Raw genomic sequence first — 25,561 nt, 5'->3', positions numbered from 1 at the left:
TGTCTGTTTATTCCCAGGACAAATCATAGCCTGGGAAGAAGAGTAGACAGCAGAAGAATAATATTGTTAACCCATTGAAACGATGGCTGTTTCAACCTCACCCTCATTTGCCCTCCCAACCTTTCCTTCATCCAGCATTAAGACCTTATAAGTAGTGGTTCCAGTTAGTGACTTACTTTTAAAAGCTCATACAGTTTTTATTGTTTGCTCTTTCACTTTTTAGTGTTTGCTATGGTTATAGCTTTAATCATGTAACTTAACTGCTAGATTTGAAGACAGATGCATTTTTTTTTTCCTTCAGAAAGGATTCTAGCTAAGTTTTCGTTACTTTTCTCCAGTATTTCCTACAGTCTGTGTGGATCTGAGTCTTAAATACTTCTCTTCTCAAAATCATTGACTTACTAATGGCTGTGACTGAATTAGCCACTTCTGAGATTTTGGAGCGAACTGTTGACACAAGTAGATTAATTTGCTCTAATGCTTTCTAGTGCAGAAGTGCATGGAGTCTCAGCCAATGCGATCTTTCATGTATCTACCTGAACAGGCAGGAATTAGGGGAGAGAGAAATAACTATAAGAGAAAATGTGAGTGGAGGAAGGAGATAACGTAAAATGATACCTTTTGAGCTGAGACAAATAGAACTAGTGTGAGGATAGGCACTGGAGAGAGGCTGACAGCCAAAGATAGTGAGGACAAACTAGGGCTAAAATGTGGGAGGAAAGGTCAGGAAGAATAAAAGAAGGGTACAGGTAGGAATTATTATGATTAGGAATTAGTATCAGTTGTATGACAGACTGGCCAAGGAAGAAGATGCTGAAGGAGAGAGAGGTGAGGGGAAAAATATTTAGGATAAGTAAGGAAAAGAATGTATACTACTTAATGAAAATCATCAAGTCAAAGCTAGATTGCTTTCCACTTGCTGGAAAAATATTTTCTCCCCGAGATTTTGTTGAAAGCTTGGGCTTGTTGAGGAAGCATTCTGAAGCTTAGATTTGTTATTCTGTGAGACTTTGGGGAGTAGAGACTGTTGCTGTAAACCCAGATGGAGAAGGTGGTCCCAAATGCCTTGTTCCTGAGGTTTCTGCCTTTCTTCCTACTGCAGTCTCACCTGGATTTAGGCATTGGAAATGATACACTGACTTCTTCAAAAGGGAAAGCCAGTGAGGGTGTGTTTCCACATCTGTCTTGGTGTTTCAGGCTCCTTATCTGTCATTTCTGGAGTGTGTTTGAGAAACATGTCTTTAATAGTTCCTCCAGTTATTTTGATAGATTCCTGTTCTCACAGCTCTCAATGCTAATTTGTTTCAGACCTTTTCTGAGAGGGGAATAAAACAATATGTCTTGTTCTTTATTGGTTTTACAACTTAGTGATGCTTGATAAAAATGTTTTTTATGAGTATGCACTGCTATCCACTACTATTATGAGGGTGATGGAGGTGGAGAGTATACAATACATACAGAATTATTCTCTGTTTATAATTTTTGTAATTTTTGAAACAGGTGCTCATAGGATACTTTGAAGAATTCATGGTAATTTCAAGCCAATTCTTGCAGTTTACTGCCACATCATTGGACATCATCCATTTTACAATCTAAGTGAAATGAGGGAGAAGAATTTTCTATCAGAAGACAATGTCACATGAAGTAGATGACTGGAGTGAATGTTCACTAGTTTAGTTTAGATCTAATTTGCTTGCTTATAGCAGGCAGCACTGGCATATTTCTTCTAACATGTTGCTTCGTGGTGTTGTTCATTTGAAGTTAACTCTGTGTGTTCCCCTTGTGTCACTGTAGTAATTCCTGGACTTTTGGTCTTGTGGATTCTTGGCATTTTTAATGAGTTTTAATTTATCTACTTTTCAGTTACTGTAAATCATGTTGGAATTTTCTGCAAAAAAGGGTATAACATAGATGTGTAACTTCCAGTTTTCTTTCAAGCATGAATTCTAAACTAAACATCAAGTTTAGTTTATTATTCAAACATTGTTTCAATAATGTTTGGACAGTCATAAGTCTTAACATGTCTCTCTCTTGTTTCAGGGTTTTTTTGTAATTGCTGCCATGGGAAGATACTTGACTATGCTGCTGCTGCTGATGCTGCTGGTGCAGCATTTTGGAAACTGTGAAGGAAATCAAAGGCCACATCATGCTCCACCACTGCAATTTACACAAGTACAGTATAATGCCACTGTGTATGAGAATTCTGCAGCCAAGACTTACGTTGGGCATCCAGTGAAAATGGGCATTTACATTACAAATCCATTATGGGACCTAAGATACAAAATTATTTCTGGTGACAATGAGAACTTGTTCAAAGCTGAAGAATATGTTCTTGGAAACTTTTGCTTTTTGAGAATACGGACCAAGGGAGGAAACACAGCTATCCTTAACAGAGAGGTGAAAGACCATTATATGCTGACTGTTAAAGCAGTTGAAAAAAATTCAAATGCTGAAACACGCACGAAGGTCAGGATACAGGTATTGGATACAAATGACTTGCGGCCTTTGTTTTCTCCAACATCTTACAGTGTTTCTTTGCCTGAAAACACAGCAATAAGGACCAGCATTGCAAGGGTCAGTGCAACAGATGCAGATATAGGAACAAACGGAGAGTTCTACTATAGCTTTAAAGAAAGAACAGATGTGTTTGCTATACATCCAACTAGTGGAGTGGTAGTTCTAACTGGTAGACTTGACTACTTGGACACTAAGCGTTATGAGATGGAAATTCTTGCAGTGGACCGTGGGCTGAAGCTGTATGGTAGCAGTGGCATAAGCAGTATGGCAAAACTAACTGTTCATGTAGAGCAAGCAAATGAATATGCCCCTGTTATTACAGCTGTTACACTGACTCCATCAGAATCAGACAAAGATCCAACTTACGCAATTGTAACTGTAGAGGACAATGATCAGGGTTCAAATGGGGAAATAGCATCACTGCATATTGTTGCAGGTGATCCGCTCCAACAGTTTAAAACAGTGAGGTCTGTTCCAGGAGGTAAAGAATACAGAATAAAAGCCATGGGTCATATCGACTGGGAGAGCCACCCTTTTGGATACAACCTTACCCTTCAAGCTAAAGACAAAGGAAATCCCCCACAGTTTTCTTCTGTAAAAGTTGTTCATGTGACATCACCACAATTTAAGTCTGGCCCTGTCAGATTTGAAAAAGAAATATATAGAGCTGAAATAAGTGAATTTGCCCCTCCAAACACACCTGTGATAATGGTAAAAGCTCTGCCTAGTTACCCACATTTAAAATATGTATTTAAAAATACACCTGGCAAAGTAAAATTCAATTTAAACACTCACACTGGTCTTATTACCACTTTAGAACCCATAAAAGCACAATATGCATCCCATTTTGAACTTGAAGTTGTGACAACTGACAGAAGAGCTTCTGCAAAAGTATTAATTAAGGTACTAGGCATGAACAGCAATCCTCCTGAATTTACTCAGACATCCTATAAAGCCTCCTTTGATGAGAATGTGCCAATAGGTACTAGTGTCATGAGAGTAAGTGCAAAAGACCCCGATGAAGGGGAGAATGGTTATGTGACCTATAGCATTGCAAACCTAAATCCTTTGCCATTTGTGATTAACCATTTTAGTGGGATTATTAGTACCTCAGAAGACTTGGATTATGAACTGATGCCAAGGGTTTACAATTTAAGGATTCGAGCTTCCGATTGGGGTATACCGTATCGTCGAGAAGTTGAAGTTCCTGTTACTATTATTTTAAATAACCTGAATGACAATATACCTCTGTTTGAGAAAATAAATTGTGAGGGAACGATCCCCAGGGATCTTGGTGTTGGAGAACAAATAACAACTGTATCTGCTATTGATGCTGATGAGCTCCAGTTGGTGAGATATCAAATTGAATCTGGAAATGAACTGGATTTGTTTAGCCTAAATCCAAATTCTGGAGTACTTTCACTCAAACAGTCACTAATAGATGGCCTAGGTGCTAAAACTTCTTTTCATAGTTTGAAAATTACAGCCACAGATGGAGAAAACTTTGCAAAACCATTGTATATTAACATAACTGTAGCTACTAGTCGCAAACCAGTCAACTTGCAGTGCGAAGAAACTGGTGTTGCCAAAATGCTTGCAGAGAAACTTTTACAAGCAAATAAATTGCACAGTCGTGGAGAAGTTGAGGATGTTTTCTTTGACACTCACTCCCTGAATCTGCATGCACCTCAATTTAGAAGTACTCTCCCCAGTAGCATTGAGATAAGAGAAGACCAGCCTGTGGGCTCCAGCATAATACTTATGAATGCTACTGATCTTGATACTGGCTTCAATGGGAAGCTAGTGTATGTTATTTCTGGAGGTAATGAAGATAGTAGTTTCATTGTTGATATGGAAAGAGGAGTGCTGAAAATTTTATCTCCTCTTGATCGAGAAGTAAAAGATAAATACACTCTAAATATTACTGTCTATGATCTTGGAATACCACAGAAGTCTGCCTGGCATCTTTTAGATATAACGATTTTGGATGCTAATGACAACCCACCGGAATTCCTGCAAGACAGCTATTTTGTTGAAGTGAGTGAAAACAAAGAGCCAAACAGTGAAATAATTCAAATTGAAGCTACTGATAAAGATTTGGGGGCTAATGGAGAAGTGAAATATTCTCTTCTTACAGATACAGACAAATTTACTATTAATGCTCTGACAGGAGTAGTGAAAGTTGTAGGAGTTCTGGATCGTGAAGAACAGCATGTCTATTTCTTGAAAATAGAGGCTAGGGACCAACCTACTGAAGAACCTCAATTATTTTCAACAGTTATTTTGAAAGTGTCCGTAGAAGATGTTAATGACAATCCTCCTAAGTTTATTCCTTCAAATTATCATGTGAAAATTCGAGAAGATCTTCCTGAGGGAACTATTATTACCTGGCTAGAAGCCTATGATCCTGATTTAGGCCAGTCAAGTCAAGTACGATACAGTCTTTTGGACAGTGGAGATGGCACCTTTGATGTTGACAAACTAAGTGGAGCAATACGTATTGTACAAAGACTGGATTATGAAAAGAAACAACTTTATAACTTGACTGTGCGGGCTAAGGACAAAGGAAGGCCCACTTCGTTGTCCTCTACGTGTTACGTTGAGGTTGAGATAGTCGATGTGAATGAAAACTTGCACCCTCCACGGTTCTCTATATTTGCAGATAAAGGCTTTATAAAAGAAGATGCCCCTGTTGGATCCTCAGTAATGACAGTATCTGCTTATGATGAAGATGCAGGACGAGATGGGGAGATTAGATATTCTATCAGAGATGGATCTGGTATAGGAGTTTTTCGAATTGATGAAGAAAAAGGTAAGGTGGTTTTCTGTTATTTTTATGTTCTAAATAAAACCATATGCCAGCAAAGAGATAAGAAAAGCAGCATTCTCACAGCTGACATAGATGTTCTTGTTCGGACAAAAAGACATCACCAATAATGTGTATAGTTTTGTCTACCACTTTAGTGAAATTACATGTATGCATTTGATAAGTAATTTACATCTCTTGTCCTCATTTCTATCCAGCCTACCTAAAGCCATTCTTAGATCTTAAAATCTATGCCAGGTGGCAAAAATAAGAATACTGTAGATAAAAAAAATGAAGGTCTGCTTTGTGTGAACTGTTGTCCTGTGGACAGTGGGATGGTGAAGATAAGACAGCAAACTGCTTTTTGCAGGGATTTTCATGCCTTTAAGTGGCATCTGTTGCTTCATTTACTGGAGATTTGCATGGGTGTGATACCGTCATACGTGCTGGTTTTGGTATTTATCTTTCAGACTTGTTATTGGTGCCCATCTATAAGTTAGTAAGCAGTACCTTCTTCATGGAAAGGCTTCTGTCAAAGGAAGCATAGACTCAGCCTTTAAAAAGACTCTTATAAAAGAAGCAGACTGAACTGTTGACTTATTTCATTAATAATGCATAAATTGATGAGCAACTGTGAGAATCATTCCAGTGTCAGGTATTCAGAAGAAACATAATTATGGTTTCAATAAAATTCTAGTGCTGACTTCTAACATTTTGGTTGGACATCAGTGTAGCTACCCATTCATTTATGTCTCTGATAAAGATAGAGCATTGATACTGTGCTACCATCTAAGCAACTGAAAATAAATTAAGGCAGAATCCTGTGCAAAATTTGGCTATGGGTTACTGTAGGCAAATTATGACACATGCGATTGAAGTCTTACAGAAAAAAACCTTGTAACTAGAAATAAAAAATGGCAATCATATCTAATTCATCCAGTAGCCATTCTGTGTGTTCTATAGGTTTCCCACAATCGTGAACGTGGGTGATACGGGCTCACAAAATCACTTTACTCTTCAAAGTTTAGGTGAACAAACTGTTATTGGCAATATTTTTTCTTCTGTAGAAAGTGAGTTATTAAATTATGTAGTTTGTGGATAAAGAATCAATACTAGAGCTTGAAATGTATCATTGCTTCTCTTAGCTTTGCTTTTTTAACAAATCACAGTTAAGACTGCAGAACAGATTTTTCTAAAAATGGAGAATTGAGTACTTTCCAAGACTTAGTAGTTTCACTTTTAGGTTTTTGGTATCTGTGTGAACTATTAATTTGTGTGTCATTATGCCTTTCTTTTGACATAAGTGTATTCAAGTTTACTGTGTGTTATAGTATCTTAGAGAAGTGTCTAATTGCCCTACAGAATGAGTCTGAGTTTGCCTATTTATTGTCCAGGTGATAGATAACAGTAATGAAAATGAAAGAGTGAAGAAATATTTTCATTTTGATACCAATATATACATGTGTACCTATTTATGTGTATGTGGAGAAGTACATATATTTTTGTGACACTACTACTGTGGCAGTTAGTTGTCTGAATGTATTGCCTCTTTACTCCTTTGACACAAGGCTAGTTTGCTTTACTAAAGAATTGGTGTGAATTTAAGTAAGTTCCCTTTTACCTGCCAGGTTTACAAAGTTGACAGAACTTGGGGCACAACCAGCTTCTATTTAATAATCTTGTCCAGGACAATGGCTCTGTATTTTCAAGGTGGGGGAGAGGCAATGTCTGTATTCGTATCTAGTATCTAGTGTTTGCAGTTCTTCAGGGATGAAAGTAGACGGATTTGGTGGGGAGGGTGTGGTGGTGAAGAGGGGTTGCTAGTTTTTAATCTTAGTGAACAAATCCCACTTAAGCACTGGTGTGGGGAAGAATGTGTGTATTTGTGTTTGGTAGGTGTGTTTTTTCTGTCAAATGTTGATCTAAAGGAACCAAGGAAAGAATGTGGAATTATCTACAAGCTTGACAGTGTAGCTTAAATTTTGTCTTGACACTTTTCTTTTTTCCCCTAAGAAGCCATCAGAATTTTTACAGAAGGCACTCTTTATACTGCAGTGTCTGAATATTTGTCATGTTTTGCAAAATGGACTGGCCTTGATGCGGGGAGCAGACTGATAATTAGCCAAGAAAGCACATTAAAGAATTTGTGAAAGAGGAGATCTGGCAAGCAACTCAGTAACTTTTTCAGCTTGCTAAAGGGCTCTTCTGACTTTACCCTTGAGCTACATGTCTCTTCCTGCTGTCTTTGAAAGCATCATACTACACGTTCAGTTCAAAGATGGATAAACTGGATTTAGGAGGTTATTTGGAGTCAACACTTAACTATTCGGTGTCTAAGAGGAATCCTTTTGTGCCCTGCTTCTTAGGAATCAAGGACAACAATCACATTTGTAGAAAGGCTAGATGATTGATTGATGATAGAAGTATCAAATAACTCATTCCATACATGGAATTTTTGCTGTCTTTCAGGTTATCTTTTCCATGTTAATGTTTTTTTTAATTTTACATTTCAAAAGGTAGGAAATTATATTAGTGTTTTCTATTTGGACCTGTAATTCTAGAATTTTCACAGGAGAATTTAATATATCTTTGCCACTAACTCTTGAGTACTTTTTTCTAAGACTTACCTTTGGTTTAGGTCAGCTGGTTTTCATAGGTTCTGTTTTCTGCAGTCCTGTCCAAACCATTAGAAGTAAATCTCTTAACAGGGTGCCCTGATATACCCATACTCCCAGACTCCGGAGTTGCTTTGATTACTTTGTGGCCTAATTGCTCTGATGCTTTTCAAGAAGATACAGAAGAAAGTACACAAAGGGTGAATTTGGTAGTCAGTCATATTTTAGCTTTCACATAACTATTCTTTAGCCTGAAAAGGCAATAATGATTAGGAAAGGAGGAGAGCAAGATAAGAGAAGTCTAATAAATTGCAGTAGTTTCTGTACCACCTTCCTCATATCACTGTCTGGCTTTTGTAATGCAAGAAATAGAGTACACACAGTTAACAGGTAACCAACTTAAAAGGAAATATTTTTCACATGAAGTGTAATAAAGTCATGAAACTCATTTCCCCAGGAAGTTACAGAGATTGAAAGTATGACTAAAGAAAATAAATGGTAATAATGAGATTATTTTGAGGTTCAGCCTCATGCTATCTCCAGCTCATAAATTGTTAACTGGAAGCCAAGTGAGTAAGGGAAGGAGATCAGAGATCATCACTCAGTCTATAATGATTCAGAAGTATAACAGTGCATTGTGACTGTTACTGTACAGAGATAAAATTAAAATTACATAATAAATGGAGACTTGGGGTGTATTATAACAGCATGAAGGGAAAAAATATTAAATCTAGATTTCTGTGCAGTGAATTTATACAGCAAAGCAATTTGCTTATCCTTTAGGTATGTGTGTTCAGGAGAAGTTGGAATTTAAGATAGTTTGTGTGAGCTAGACTGAAGTCTGCAAATTGAGGTGATCAACTGGTTATATAAATTGCCTACTAAAGCAGTTGTAAAATATTTTCCCAAAGAATTTGTTAAGGAGTTGAGCAGATTGGGATGTATTAATAGTAGAATGTATTGTGTTCATACAGATCCCAGTGTGCCACAAAAAAACCCCACGTACACCATCTAAATCCCATTAGCACTGAGCAATAAAAGTGAGATAAATCATGTCAATACCATGCTGCTACTGCCATTTAGAAAAGCTCGAAGGGATGATAGAAGCGATTGCTGGAGAAGAACTTAATGCAGAAGCTATGTGGGACCAAGGCAATACCGAAACTTCTTTTCTCCTTGTCCCAGTTCTCATCCCAGCAGGCAAGCAGGGAAAAAGAGAGTGCCTTCCTGTTTACTTTTTTGGTTTTCAAATACAAGAATAGGGTATTTCCATTAAGTATTCACACTCCTCAAAGGTGAAATGAAAGATGGAAGCTCTAGTATGTAAAAGCGATACTAGAAAGAACTCCCAGTACTTCTTCCAGTTGTACAGGTGAACAAGGCCATTCTGAGTTGCCCACTGGGCTGGATGTGACACTGTCGTGGGGACACCAGCACATGGTGAGCAAGTCTTCACACTGATTTTCAGCTGTAAAAATGAGAACTGCTACTAGTTTTGCTCAGTATCTGGCCTCCTTCAAAGAATTTTTGCCAAGCAGACTGCTCCTTTCCTTGAGATATCAGGGCTTCTGGGTTGTTACCGAGAGCTGCTTTTTATCTTGTTTCAAGGTTGTCTTCTTTTGGTTTTCTTCCTAGTGCTAAAATTTTAGATAGCTGAGGGAGCCAGCAGACTTTGGGACTGTAGATGGCCTGAGTCATTTAGCCTAAGAAAGGTCTCACTGTAATGTTTATAGAAGATGGGAGCACATTCTGGAACCTGATGTTCAGAAACAAAGTTTCAAGGGTCTTTAATTCCATGGAATTGGGTTCTGTCTAACCAGTTGTGTACTAGTGGTTGCATCTGCCACCCTTGTACACCCAAATGCAGGGTGTTACATGTAGGCCCTATGCAGTAAGGTTTCCCCTGATGACAGTTTGTCTGAACTATTTTAATAAACCATGGTGAATTTTGCAAGCACATTATTATCAGAACCTTCTCAAGTAGTTCAACTTGAAAGGCTACCAGCAGTCATTTTCTAACCTTCTGCCACTGAGGATATTTCCAGCATATAACCTGTTTCCTTAATCTAGTTAAGGGTGATGTGGCAGTCTAAACTTCATGCATGATAACCTTATTACTTGTGTTTAATCCAGTAATACAGTTATTTGTTACCAGGAATCTTCCTGTTCTTTCAGTAACCTGAGTTTAAGTTATTAGGCCATGAGTGTTACAGAATAACAGTAATTCTGTTCTAACAATAACAACAGAGTTTAAGGTGATTAAACTAATTTGCTGACTTGAAAAGATATGACTGTGCTTCATTAGAACAAAGGTCTGTCTAGCCTGATACACTGTCTCCAGTAGCGTAAGGAAGAATAAGAGCAGGACAGACACGTGATACTTCCTTTTAATACTTTCCCAGTCTCTGGTTATTTTCTGTTTGGGGAGTTTTTGAGTCAGATGTGGTTGTAACCCTTAGCAGATATATCTTTCTTGTATAGTCTTCCCTTGGAACTATGTAATTTTCAAGCGTAACCTTGCTACCATGATAAGGAAAGATGATTTGTTTTGCTAAAGAATGGTAAAGGAGCAAGTAAAAAAGAAATTGTTAGCGGGGGCATGTGGAAGAAAATTAATTTTATTGCACTATCTCTGTGTGCATAAAATACTATCAATAAAGCTTAATAGCTATGAGACACTATTTTTAATATTAGCAGAATGATTTCCAGCTGGGAAGACGATAATTCTTTAAGGAGAATGAATAGGATTTTAACTATGTAAAGCAAAGTACTGAATTATACTCTTAAAAGGTACAGAGCATTGCTGACACATAATAAGCATGTTAACATTTCTTCGTAGTGTTCTTATAATTGCATTAATTAAAATGCAAGACATGATTAACATTTCTACATAAGGGGTAGCTTCAGGTTCTGTTTCTTCAGTGATCTTTGGCTTTTGAGCTTTTCACATCATTCCTCCACTTACTGTTGTTGAGTTTTAATATGAAGACAGGCATTAACAAAGATTAAATGCTGTGATCATCAGTGGAGCAGAACGCTTAAGTACCTATTGGATAGCTACTAAACTAGCAGTGTTGCCTGAAACAGAAGCCAACTGGCCTGCATCTATCCTAACAACTCTCATACCTTTAGGCAGGGTGGCTGCACCCAGATTGTCTGTTGGGAATGGGATCTGCTGCATTTCAACTCCGAACTGTGCCCTGGTGCTCTTTGGAAGAGTGGTAGCTGGCACAGGCTGAAAGCAGTTTGGCGATGTAGAGAATCAGGTTCCAATGCCCGAGAACATTCTCTGTCTGATGCTTATACTGATACAACCATAAACCACTTGAAGGTAGGGGAGGAATCTTTAATCAAAATTGAGACTACCATGATTTGTTTTAAAGTTTAACTGTAGTTAAGTGGCCTTATAAATATGGGACTTTCTTCACACCTTTTTAGTCAGTGGTTCATGTTGAAGTTGCACCTCCCATATACTTTAATTTGTTACCCCTTTTGTATAACTCATGAATGTAAACACCAGGATATACAAGAACTTGGTTTCCCTCAGTTGAAATTTTTTTTTTAAAAAAAAGAAAAGAAAAAAAGCCAAACAAAGCAAGAAACCAAGAAGCTCCTAATAATTTTCATTTTTCTACTATACATATTCCAAACATGCTGCTGTCAAAGCCATATGGTTACTGTGTGCTGTGTTTATTCTGAGTACTTGCAGATCTGCCATATAGGTTAAGTGACTGAAAACTGTTAACAGAAAAAATGTTGAGCAAATCTTTTTGTAAGAAAGCCGTTAAACACTATATTAAAAATTGTGATCGATTAGATGATGTTGATAGTCAGGAAAGAATATTCCTGGTGGGTTTGATATGATAAGCTATAAGGAGGAGAGCTTGAAGATTTAGTCAGTTTGTTTACAGAAGTTGTGACAATGACATTTCCTGTTCAGCTTCTGTCCGCAGGTACAGTCTCATTGGCACATAGGTTTTGGCATTAAAATTCCTTATTGTGAGTATTTTGGTGAGTTAAAAATAAGAAGTGAGAAAACCTTCTCCTATGAGGTTCTTCTCATAGTATTTTGTTACTGGAAAGCAGAGTAGTTTTTCCCAGTACTTTTGAAGAGAGCTGGATTAGCAGATGCTCTATTTCTGTAGAATACTAAGTGGTTGCAGCTTTTTGCACAAGAAGTTTTTACCCTAGCTAGTTTGGGTACAGATGTGAGTGAAGCTCAAAGCACAGACTAATCTCAGGTATCTCATTAGCTTTTCAGACAAGTTTTTTTCACCCTACACTGAATTCTGTACTGCCACATTACATTGTACTGAAGTTAATGATTTGCTCATATAGCTATAGCAGTTTTCTTCAGTGGCTGAGGCATAAATGTGCTAGAGTAAGAATTTCCAAGGTTTTTCTAATGTGGTTTGTGAAAACAAACAAACAAAACTTTGTAGAACAATTACTAGGTTCTGTAAACTCCAAGTTAGAGTTAAGTTCTTAAGCCCATGAATGTTAATTTGGAAGGTTAATCTTTTAAATGAGGGGCTGTCTCAGCACTTCAGTTAGCAGTTGAGCACTAAAACCTGATTCTAGTATGTACGCTGGAGATATGAATGAAATTCTAATCAGCAGAGAGGAGTTTTTTCTTAATCAAAGGATTTACACAGATTATTCTTGGATTCTGGAATTGGCTGGTCAGTTGCCACACTGACATCTGGAACAGAATTCCAGGTCAAAACCTGGAATTCAAGCACAAACTGTTAAACTCATTTTTTTTGCAAAATAATACAAGGGCAAGCATCTTCTAGTTGTTTGAATAGTGTATAATTAGAGCTCTTACAGAAATTCAAGTGATGCTTTCTGAGTTTGAGAAGTATTTTTTGTACATATCAGGATAAAAATATATGTTGGGGTTTTGGGGTTTTTTTGAGAAATGTTGAGAACATACCTGTTCAAGAAATACTACTTTATCTCTGCTAAATAATAATAAGAAAAACTACAGCTGTTCTTATTCTGGAAACAGGAAGTAGTTTAGGTCAGAGATACAAAAATAGTCATTCCCTTAGCTTTCTCTGTGAGGAGAGTTTAATAAATGTAATACAGTATTTTTAAAAAAGGGGAGGGGGGCAAGTGAAGATTAATTTGGTATTTAACTGCTCTGGAAAGATATTTTAATGCTGATATATGTTCAGTGTTTTTTGTAGTGACATATTTATTTTGTGCTGTGCCTGGGCTTTCTCTCCCTTTGGTGTTGGATTAAAAAAGACAAGCAGCATGAGAACAACTTGAGTTGAAGTGATTGAGAGACAAGATCTATCGATTTAAACTCTCCCACCAGCAGTCTTGTGAATCCTTTGCAGAAGAGTTCTTATCAAACTTCTCCAGAGCCCACCAGAAGAAAGGCTTTGTTGTGACAATAAATAATGAAGCCACTTGCAGTACTATGCCCACCCAAACACAATAACCTATTTTTCAAAGCATTTATCCCATGTTCTGATGACTTCTCTTTCCTACCAGAATTTTCAGTGATAGTCAAGCTTGCAGTACATGGAGCAGAGCTGAAATCCTAGATTAGTCTGCAAGTTGGGAGAGACGGTTGTATCTGTGTGAGACACTTAAATTGAGGAGGCATATTTATGGTTGTTGATTATAGGTATTTTAAAAACGTGTTGCGTAGAGTGTTTTTAAAATGGGGTATTATTTCCTGCTTTCTAGTTAATGATATCCGGTGGGTTTGAGTGTTCAATATGATGTTGAAAATAAGAATGAGGTTGACACAGAGGAAGATCTGTGTGGTTTCATTCTGGTTTCATGGCATTTTTCTTTAGTGGCATTAAGCCAAACTCAGGCCATTGTGCAAGAAAAAAATTAGTTATGTTAAAAGAAAAATTAACTGTGCCTAAATTGAGTAATAATTTTAGTTTAAAAAACATTTGCTTAAAATTTCATGCAACTAAAATATATTTTCCACCAATTTGTTATGGTTTTAAAAATGAGGCATTTGGCACGTAGATTCCCTTTTATGAGACAGTACAAATAGCTGTAACAGCAGCTTACTAAAAATAACTGTTGTATCTTTAGATCCCCTCTAGTATTAGGAGAAGCTTTAAAATGTTTTTTTTTGAAGAAGAAGAAGAAGAATAGACCCAGTTCAGCACAATTTGTGTCTGTTTAAAGAAATAAAGGTAAGATCCAGAGACCCACTGTCAGTTACACTGAGGACAAGTCCTAGATTTGCTGCTATCCAAAAAACAAGTCCAGAAAGCTTTTTCTGAGGAGATAACCAACTTCTGGGGGGGTGTTATTTTGCTTTATTGCTGGTACTGATAGCCTGGCTGCCTGAACCTGAATTTAGTCATGTATTCCCGTTCAGAAGAGGTTACCTGGTTAACCTGTCAGGGACCATCTTGTCTTGACTACAGGTTGCAGCTTTGCACTACTGCACTCAGGGTGTGATTATATTCAGACTAAGGTCTGGAATTGATGGCCCCACTGGGTTAACCAGTGGGGTAGAGCTGTTGCATTCACATTTCTTTTCAGGTGATTCAAATGTGCTCTAGCTAAGCCTGGCATTTAGAGCTAACATTGAGTTTCGGTTTGGCAGAGGTTAAGGAGGCCTGGGTTTGGACCAAGGTCCTGAGCAGCCTGGAGCTAGCTGCTTACCTTTCTTTCTTAGGCTAGAAGGAAACTATATAATTTGCATTTGTGATGGTAGTAACTACAAAGTGCTATTAGGTTGTTAATGTACCTTTTAGAATGTGTCTTTGGAAGAAGCTGAATTAGTTTTAGACAAACATATTCATCTTGTGTTTTGCTGTTGGCAGGGGGATCTTCCAAAGTAGTTTGAGAGTTTTCTTAGGTATCCTGCTGAGTAAAACATCACCTTAGTTGCCAAATAGAGATCCCATACAAAAGCTGGCCTCCCCTCCTCTTCTTCAAGGATGCTGAAAGTAAGGGATTGTTTTGTTGTGAAAGGTGTTGATTGGGTTACAGCTTGGTCTGATGAAAACAGAGCTGCCTGGGGGCTGTGTCTCTGTAGGAGATGAGCTGAGGCTGAGCCACATGCGGGTCCCAAAGATTACCTTATAAACAGCAATCAATTCAGACAGCAGAGTACATATTAAGGGCCTATTAACTTGCTTAGGCCTCTCTTTGACTTGAAAAGTACTTTCGAGCAGAGGAATAATAAAAGGGAAGGGTTGCCAAAAGCTATGGAAGGTGCATCTTGCCATATCACTGTTGGTGCATCTGTTGAGTTGGGGATTTATTTCCTACTAAGCATCTGCTTAGCTTTTGAAGTACATATTAAGGTCAAAGGAGGGGAGCTTGAAATAATTGCATAATGTTTATTCTTTTCTTTGAAGATTTTAAACTTTAATCATACAGCATTTGGACATATTTAACAAAGGACAAACCTACATGAGTATTTGGCAAACTTCCATAACTTAAAACATGCACTACTTCTGGCTTTAAAACTTGGATTTAAAAATAATTTGGGCCTTGCTGAAACCTTTGCAGGCCAGTTTCGTAAATCTGTGTGTTGTTCCTACTGCATTTGTAACTTGATTACACTGGTCATCTGAATGTGAGCAAAAATGAGTTTTCAATTCATCAGTCTCCATGTGGCTTAACAAAAGAAAATCTCTAGCATTCCATTGCCATCAAAGAGGGATTTTTTTGGAAAACAGAAGTGTCCAAAGAATCAAGCTACAGGACTGAAACAGATGATGCCTTTGTTCAGAAATCAGGTTTCCCCAAACTCCTTGCACCTTATCCATGCTTCTAATAACTGCTTCTATTTCATTTTAAGTTATTTGTGAGCAAGGACAAATCAATACTGTCATGGTTCTTATAAAGAGTTGTGTAATTTTGATAGGCATTAGGGTTAAAGAGCAAACTGCTGAGCTAGTGGATATAAATTGTCTTGACCTACCACTAGTGGCGATCATTAATAGTTCTTTCAGCTCAGAGTTCTGCATCTGTACAGACTTGTCAGTGTGGCATCACTGATACCAGAACTGAATGTCTGCCTATATGACAGGGACAGTTGCACACAGAAAATTCAGTAGTTTTATTGGTTTATTGCCCAATCTACTTCTTAGAATAATCCTCACTGACATGGATTGCTTCCAGAATCTGCACATTTCTTAAATCAATAGTTTTGGGTGCTTATACAAAAGGTCATTTTTATTTTGCTGATGCAAAAAGCCTTAAATCACCTCTATACACTAAAAAAATGAAAATTTCTGAGTTTTGGTTTTGAAGTTGCTGATGATAGTGTGCTTATTCATATTTTTTACAGGATTTAAGGATTAAAAGATTATTATATAAAATTTTCAAAATGTAAGTAGTATAGTTACAGAATACTCTTCTGATTTTAGTGTTACTGGTAAATGTACACAAGCATTACAGAACTGCTCCAGTCATATGGGTAAAGAAATTAAGATTTTTGGTAACATAATGTGCTAAAAATGAATACAGACTTCTCCTCATGTGTTGCCTGTAGTCCCAGTTGTATTTATGCACAGAGGGAGTTTGGTAGTTCAGCTTGAAAGTCTTGCAGTACAAAGAAGCTTATGATGGAAAGTATGAATGGAATTATGTATGTGATCTTTAATGCTGGTACCTTGTTCCCTGCATTTCTCCAAAGCTGTGAGTGTGACATGCATAGCTTTTTCATGGGGAATACATCTCCATTCTACAGATTTTTTTTTTTTTTTTTTTTTTTTAATCCCCCTACCCCCCCACCGAACCCTTGCCTGCAGATTTAACATGACAGGGTATATCCTGTCTCTATGAAAATTAGAGATTGCTGTCTAACGATAAGGGTTTAATCTGCAACGAATCAGACATGTGGAAACTTCTGTCTGTGGAATTTTCTGTTTGATCTGAGAGGAATGCCCTTGCTGTGCCCTTCCTGTAATGAAAGCAAGGTAGAGTGAATCAAAGTGATTCTAGATAAGACTGGAATGTGTGCATTGGTTATGCCTCTATTATATTTGGTGTTTCAATTCTGGTCATATGGATTATTTTACTATCCAAGAGATTAACAGATTAATCATCTTTTAAAAGGATACCTCTTTCTGTTTTAGTTAAAAGTGCTGGTTTTTTAATTGATTCAATTCCTGAGTTAATTGCTTAGGTTTGAACATGGGAAGTCTTGCTCACAAAAACAGATACTGTCAGCAAAATATTGAACATGCTATGATAATACAACAGGTTTTTTTGCTACTATAAATAATTTTACACTCTTCACTAAATCTTCTGTCTTAAAGGTTTTTTTTTGGTGTACCATTGTGAGGAATGGCTAACAGCTGCTCTACCTGTCTTTATTACACAAACAGTTAATGATTAACAAATGTCCAGTTGCCTGTGCAAGGAATGTTAATTACTTCAGGGAGGGAGTGAAAGATGACTATGCCTCTGCATAAAAAGTTTGGTATCCTGGTTTTCTTTGAAGATAGTTTGAATATTACAGTACCAATTTTAGCAGATTAATCAGAAATGGAAAAATTACCTATGCCTCTGATGTCTTGTTATATGTATGTGCTTCCATATCTGTGGTACTAGGAAGTGCAGGAGAATTTTGGGTTGCCTGGGTTTGTCTAGACCATTTTAAAGTAAAAAGTGTGTAAGAAGAGATAACAACTTGTTAAGAAGTGGATCACTTTGCATATGGATATAGAGAAAACATGGCACAAAAAAAAAAAAAAAGGTGATAAAATGAAAATCTAAGCAGTTCATAGTCCCCACTGTTTCACACCATTCCTAATCAGCTTTCTGAATGGGGACTTGTGTGTTCAGTAAGAACCAAAGCCCAGTGATCAAGAACTGTGCTTACAAATACTAATAAATAAATGAATAAATCTTAGAACTTTTTAATTAGATTTTTGCTTGCTTAAAAATGTTCATGCTGAATGGTGAAATTTTACAGTGAAATTTTGGACTGAGTTGAATCCTTCCAGATACAGATAAGGTAGGGGAGAAGAAGGTCCAAAAACTGTTAGTGAAAGGTAAGTTGCTAAGCTGTCATTGACTTAAGTGACATATCAGTTTTGATGTGCATTGTTTAATAAGAAGTTAAGGAGCGATAATAACAGTGAGAACAAGATTACTGAAGATTATGTGGATTCAATTTGGAGTGAATATTGATCCATCATGTAAAGATAGAAGGAAATTAAGTAAGAAGTATATCCATGCTATGTCTGTAATTCTAGGAATGATAAAAAAATCTTCTGGAAATTGAGTTGTTCATCCTAGTCAAACACAAGAATGGCCAGCATTTGAGAATATAATCTAGAGAACAGTCATGCACAGTTATGGAGATTTGAGGTCACCTGGTGCAACTCCATCTCTACTCACTGCAGATTCGATGAATTTCTTAAACAAGATAAAAATCTTTAGTGGTTCAGGAGCAAAATTCATTTTGTGCCTAATGGTCTACTAGTTAGCCTACGATATTATAGTGTTTTTTCATTTACACCAATTGTACTAGTATAGACAGAGTTGATCTACTTCTATCATGGCTCTATGACAAACTTCTGGTTTGATGGAGTTATTCACATCACTCATTCTCTTTGATATTGTTACTAAAACTGCAGTTATCTTCAGTGAAAAATGTTTCTGTGGGCAATAATTAAGAGGTTTCCAACAGAAATTCTAACAGAGAAAATCTGTGGTCAGTTTATCCAAATGCTTGCAGGCTCTACTATTAAGCAGTAAATATAGAGTGAATTAAATACATGGATTTTTTTTTTTTAACTGTTACCTTGCTTTAATTTCTGCTACCTTTAGTAATTTTTTTCTTCCAGAAAATGTTGATTAAAACTGTGCAGGCAGTTATCCATTATTTATGTGAAGAATACTGAGCCCATCTCCCAACAAGAATCCAGGGCACTTACAAAGAAATATGCTTGACATCTAATAAGTTAGCTCTAGTCTTCTAATTGCAAGTCTTCTTTTTAAATGTTAAGTATTGATTCTTCAAAGTGCATGTAAGAATTTGCTTACAAATGGAGTATTTATAATTTACTTAATACAGTAATCTTAACCAGAGAGAATTAACGTTTTTTTTTAATCCCAAAGTTCTTTGTCTTCATGATTCTCCTGTCCTGAAGTTTTTACTCAAAACCAAACAAGTTCAGAAATGTTTCTTTGCATTGCTTTTTGTTCATTTTGATTCATATGCAAACAATTAAAAAAAAATGGTATAACAAGTACTGATCAGTGTGGAATCCCCTCTGGACACATGAATAGAAATAAAGTCTGAATAAATAAATGGGTACTTTGTAGGTTAATAAATCTGACTTTGTCAGAACAAGGATGAAAATGTCTTTTGATGCCACTGGATCCCAGATTCTTTAATCTCATGACTTTGTTGATTGTTTTGTTCTCCTAGCACTTGCATGCCCACAGGTACACTTGCTCTTCTTTGTACACACAAATCTGCTTGGAGCAGCGTTTCTGTTGACAGTAATTAAGTGCCATGGTGTATATAGCTACCTGGTGCAGTAACATAAACAGCAGTAATAATCAGATTTCCAGTATTCCTCAACACGCTACTTGCCTTTTGATAAGTATCGGTATCTTTTCTTGCTCAGAGCTGATCTGGGAACTGTCATTGTTAACCAGCAGTTTCTGTAACCAAAAGTATTCTAGAGACTGAAAGCTTGAAGCAAAATTGCAGCTGTCCAAAACACAGATCAGAGTAAATAACATGCACGTGCTAAATAGCAATTTTTTGCATGTAGGTTAGTCATGAGCCAGTGTTGCTGTGGAACACAGCTGTAACTGCCTCTTACTAAAGAGTAGGACTGCTCTGTTGAACTTGCTGAGCCTTCAAAGTTACTTTTGTGGAAGTAACATGAGGTAGGCTGTGATTGTTCAAATTTCAACCAAAACCAGATTCTGAGAGAAATGCTGTGTATGCAGGAAAAAGACTCTGAGGATATATAGACAAGTTTCCTTATTTAAGATGGTCATTAAACTCTGAGTTTTACAGACAGAAAGTGAGCACACTTGTTGCAGAACTGTCCAGGTGTTTTAATAGTTTGTAGAGGTCTAAACAGCTAGATCCTTCTGGATCAACTAACCAGTTTCTGTACAATTAAATGTGTTGCTCTTGTGCTTAATTGGCTTCCCATAAGTCTCATTATTTTCCTTGTAGCCTCTTCTTCTGCCTAAGGGGGACCTAGGTTAATCTGTCAACTCCAGTTAGGTTTGAAATTCCTGGGGCCATTTGCAGAGGAATTTCCCTTTCAGAGGCTCCCCATTTCCCAGTTAAATTATTAGAGTGGTAATATAACCACTCACATTGTCAACAGTTCCTTAGAACTAGGAAGACTGACAGTAAGGGATTTTGCAGAGTGAACTCAGTTCTTAAAGAGCATATATGTGTTCATTTGTGTATGTATATAAGAAATTCTTATGAACTTTAACAAGATAAAAATTCCTCCTTTGCGTTTCTTATGCACGTGCAAGTACACGTACATTCTAAAATTTTGATTAAATACATTTCCTTTTTTGTCTTTGATGTTCATAGGTAAACAAACAGTAGACCTATAGAACCCTTCATTTGTTTTCTGAATTACCTACATTTCAGTAGAAATTGTTGATCATGAAACTGTAGTAAGAAGGCAGGATTTCCAGGTAACTGAATAGTGTAACAATATCATCCCAAAGCATTTGTGCTTAAATTAGTTTTATGATGCTGTGTAATTGTATTTCTTGGGACATAGAAACCAGTTGTGTCTTTACCTGAACAAAAAAATCTCTCCTGAATAAGGGGATGGATGACGGGAGCAATGATTTACATCAGATTCTGCAAACGTTGCTCATGTAACTGATTAAGAGGAGTTGCTTTTGTGGGTACTGGGAGCCCACATGCTTGGCCCAGAATCTGCTGGCAATTTGTTCTGCTTCCACTAATATTTTATAAACCTGCTGTAATGCTGATAGAGTACTGTGGTCATTTTTTTTCAGCATGCTTTCTCTCAAATCATGAATGACTGCTCATGTTAACAGCAAAGCTTGCTTTACTTGCTCTCCCTTCAAAGAAAAGTAGATCTTATGTGGTTGTATTACAATAATTTTTCCTATTGGCATAGGAGTTAACATTTCATTTCCCTAATGTGTACTCATCAGGGGGTTTTTATGGCTCTCCGTATCGAGCTTTAGCAACATGGTACTGTTCCTCTGTATAGCAATTATATTGCCTGTCCGAAAGCTTGACATACAAGCAGCCTAGCTGACAGAAATAAGCTGGAGCTATTAAAATAACCGTAAATGAGGCTGACAATAGGAGCTGTCTGCCATTGTCCCAAAAGATTTTCTGAACTGGAAGTAATCAGTTGAGTTCTAAGGCAACCCCATAAGGGATCTTCTAATTGCAAAAATTCCCCCTTGCCACCCCCAACTTCCTGAAAGTAAGTTCACAATCTTTGTGGACCTTAGCAGATTTATTACTTTTAGCCCAGACTACCTAGTACTGAATCATAATTTCTGAGCATAATCTTTTATGTAGACAGTTTGAAAAACATGTTTTCAGTATTTTTTTCTTTTATAAATGGTCTAAACACTGTATTTTCCATTCATCTGACTTATTTTTGTACAAATGTGCAGAAAGCAATGTGTCAGGAATTGGAAGTCAAAATGTTACTGGGTCTAATTATTTACAATTCTTTCTTTACAATTCTTTCTTTTGCCCTGTGTTTTTTTCTACTTCATGCATTTAACTAAGACATGCAAAACCTGTTTTCTGTATTTTAAAATATAGTCTGTGTTTGGTGAAGAGCTTTAACTATGCACATCTTTGCTTCTAGGTCTTCATACTGTCTCTAGATGCTTATTTAGGTGATAGCTGCTCTTAACTGTTGAATATTCCTTATTTCTTCAAATCTCTCTGTATCTACCTTGTTTATAATAGGCATGTAGCAGAGATCAAAAATGACTCTTTCTCTCCCTTTGCTTGAATGCAATTCAAATTACTGCTGTCTGTTCATAGTTCAGAAGTGATGCGTAAACTGTTCTGCGTTTTTTATGTCAGGGTCTGGATTTGACCACATGATGGGGCTTTCTGGATACCAAGTTTTTGCCCCAAAAAGGTGTTTTACTATGAATGCACTGGTGATTTCTATGCATTTACAAAAGCAGGACTGCCTGGTTTGACTGGATGCTGATAGGGTCTGATTGTTTCACCAGTTACTCTCTCTGTTCTATTAGTGTCATAAGCAGAAGTTGTTTAATTTCAAATCCAGTAGGTTATTTAATGGAATTTGGGAGTTTTTGAAAACTTGTACGTGTATCAGTTTTACTTAAGGTATTGGTACAAAACTGGGTTTGGCTATATGTTTCATTACATCTAGATTGTTCAGTGAAGTTGAATTTGAGATGTAAAACAGGTCATAGTTTTATTATGATTGAGGTTTTACCTTGTTCAGTGTGGCTGTGTTCAGTTAAAATCTAAAATCTGTTCTGATTATGACGGTTTCTATACTCTCTTAAGGGTTCTGTGTGCTCTAGACACCATGTATGCTCTGCAGTGGTAACCTTCCTCTTCAACTCTCAGAACTTGCAGTAACTACTCCCTGGAAAGAGAGCAAGCAGTGGTGAACTTGATATGTTTGAACATCTTGTAGCTGCACAGTAAAATGGCATTTACCAGTTAAAGAACTTGTGCAAACTCACTACAGTTCCATTAGCTTGCTGATACTGCTAGTGATAAGTTACTCAAAACTTTCTAAGCCTTGATTTGTTAGAAAATGAGCAATTTGTCCTTGAAATACCAACAACAGTTGCTTTCCATTTAACAATCCTGTCTGAGCATGATTTCTCAGCTGGTAGTACACAAGACAACTTGAAATGTATACAGCTTTCTATTTCAAAGAGCTATAAATAAAATTTCATTCAGTTTTCTGGGAATCTGCCTTTATAAACACAAAGGACTTATAAATCCAATGTTATTTCCAGCTTATTTTCAGTATTTTTTCCTAGCTTCTCCTAAGAGAAATTTTTCTGAGCATTCTCTGAAGCAGAAATTATAGTTTTTAAGTTTTTTTTATTGCATTTTCCAGTACTTATAAAGAAGAAATGTTACATATATATAAAAGTGATTTAAAACCACTGTATAGAAACTTACTGAATATCTAAAGAAATAAATATGTAAAATCTGAATATGTGACAAACTGTAACTATTAGAAGGAATGCTTATATTGATGACAGATACTAGATGATATCATTTAAGGACTTTTGGGATACCTGTGAAAACCTTAACTCTATAGCCTGCCAACGTAATTTGTTGCAGTATTTTTCAAGGGTGGTTGTGTTTTTGTGGGGTGTGGCGTTATGGGTTTGGGGTTTGTGTTTTGTTTTTTTAAAAGCATTAAAGTGCAGTTAACCAGCACGCATGGAAAAGGTAAAGCTACCAAATTACTTAAATTAACATATTCTGATTTATTTTTAAAGATTCAGCTTTACTCAGGCAAAATAGAAGAATCATTGAGTGGTCAAAAAGAAACAATGAAACTATTTCAAACTAGACAGAATTATTAGTTATGCACATTCATATTCCTCAGACATGTTTGCAAACACGTAATCTGAATTCTGCACGAGTTATGCAAAATGCAATCCCAATGGTTTGTTGCTAGGTTGCTGTCTCTTTAGATGTGCCTAATTAATGCTCCTGGAGAAGAAGGGTGAGAAGGCAAGCAATAGTTGCTAAAACTCTGTGCTCCTTCAGGGCTGCAACCAAGGATTATTTATGTTCTGAAACAGTACAATTTAGTCTGTGTGAATCTTCAGATGCAAGAAACTGATACGTGAGTAGCTTGCGTTGTCAGTGATAACTTTCAATTGCTATGGAGTTGAAGAGCAAATCATTTCTCTTGGTGGCGGAAACACGTAATGCTTCCTGTTCAAAGTGCGTATGTGATACAAGTAAAGAAGGCTAGCACTTCTCCAGCTCAGTTTATTTATCAAAAATATTACTTCTCTTAAAAGAGGGATTGTATATACTTTTTAAAAGTTCACGCTGCCTGCCACACGTCTTCAGTATTTCAGGAGTTAGAACGCAGTGCCTCTCTTGGCATTCTGCCCTGTTTATAGAGTGGATGAGCTGACATTTTACTTCTGCAAAAGGAATCTCGTTCCATTCCTTCTTTAGAAGGAGATTGTTTCAGGGAGTTCACAGGATGGAGATTTTGTTTTTTTCAACTGACGTTTTAAGTACTGAATAGTTCCTTGTCTCTGTGGCAGGGCATACTTTAAATACTCAGTGCTTAAAGATAAATGGTTTGAATGGAATAAAGACCAGTATGATATTGTGCTGCCTTTCTTTGTTCTGGTTTTACCAAGCGGTTACTTGACTGATCAGAAATATTAAATTTTGTTAACATTGGCATTGGATGCTATTTTAGAAGACCTGTAGGCTTAAAGCCTACAGTTGTCCCTTACACACTGGAGTTTGGTAGATGCCTGAGTTAGAGTAGCATAACAGCCCTAGGGAAAGAGAATTTTTTCTTGGGAGTTCAACAGGTTACATGTTTCAAAACCTTCACTTTATAGAACTCTTTATATCATGTAGGCTTGTAGCTGTATTTGGCTGCTGCTTCAAGGCATTTCCCAGTGTCAGACTACAGTGGTGGCCAGAAGTTATCAGAAAAGTTAAGAAGTTGTTAACAGAAATGCAGATAAATTGGCTAGAGGAACTTTTTGAAATTGCTCTAAAAGTAGAAAGAATCTGAGCTATGACACTGGTCACAATTAGTAATAGAATCAAAATTTAAATACACAATTTAAATGAGTACTACAGATGGGTGTAGTATTTGTAAATAGTACACTCCAGTCAGCTGTAGTCTGTTTTATCTTGTGCGTATGGGTGCCATAATTATTAATAAATTTTCCTCTTTTTTCCATTTTTTTCCAAGTCACCTTGCTTTCTCTTACTATGTCTGACAGGGAGCATAAAGTGGAGCAAAACAAACAAACAAACAAAAAAACAACCCACAAAAAAACCCATGCATAACATACAGGATTGCATTCGCCAACTGTGCTGATTTGACTGTGCCTCTAGAAGTTCCTCAAGGGGAAAAGGAGAAAGAAAGAGTATGGATGTGTTCCTCTTTGAGGCCTCTGGGGACTGCTGAGAAGCAGACAAGCACTTCATCTTCTCCTATGCCAGATGCTCTTTCCTTTTTTTTTTTTTCTTCTGTTTGATTTTTTTTTTTTTTAATCCTGTCAGCTCTGCTATAGCCTCTGTATTTATACACCTCAGGAAAATGCTTATCTTGTCATGGTAGGTAATAATCTTAGAGGTGTATTTCAGGAAAGGCAAAAGTAGAACATGTAAGAAGAGAAGAATAGGAACAAAAAGTCTGCCAAGAAAGTCATCTGCGTTCATCTGTGTTCAATCTGGATAGAGCTGAAGAACTGCATTGCCACTGACTTGCACCAAAAGGCAAAGTATGGGTTAGAACAGATGCTATTTTAAATAAGAGGACCTGGGCAGAAATCAAAAGTTAATCAAAAGTGGAAAATAACAGCTTTGTAAAACGCTTCTGTTTTTCTGGTCTGTTATGGTTGTGGAGATTTTAGTAACAACCTGAACTCTTCTGAATTACTTAACATTAGAAGTCAAAGT

General features: G+C 36.8%; 1 protein-coding gene across 7 annotated transcripts in view; it reads left to right on the top strand.

Annotated features, from left to right (window-relative positions):
* Positions 1–25,561, top strand: part of FAT1 (FAT atypical cadherin 1) — a 113,064-nt gene that overhangs the window by 6,580 nt on the left and 80,923 nt on the right. For all 7 annotated transcript variants that reach the window (XR_006167002.1, XM_042807722.1, XM_042807721.1 and 4 more), the window contains exon 2: positions 2,041–5,329. Coding sequence is in view for 6 of the 7 variants with exons in the window: in XM_042807722.1 (XP_042663656.1) it covers positions 2,062–5,329 (3,268 nt within the window). In the remaining variant the exon portion in view is untranslated. The remainder of the gene's footprint in view (positions 1–2,040; positions 5,330–25,561) is intronic.

This window comes from Tyto alba, unplaced genomic scaffold, assembly GCF_018691265.1.
Source record: "Tyto alba isolate M040663 unplaced genomic scaffold, T.alba_DEE_v4.0 Super-Scaffold_6, whole genome shotgun sequence".
Taxonomy (NCBI): Eukaryota; Metazoa; Chordata; class Aves; order Strigiformes; family Tytonidae; genus Tyto; species Tyto alba.
The sequence above is the reverse complement of the archived record's forward strand: the minus strand, read 5'-3'. Positions and strand labels throughout refer to the sequence as shown.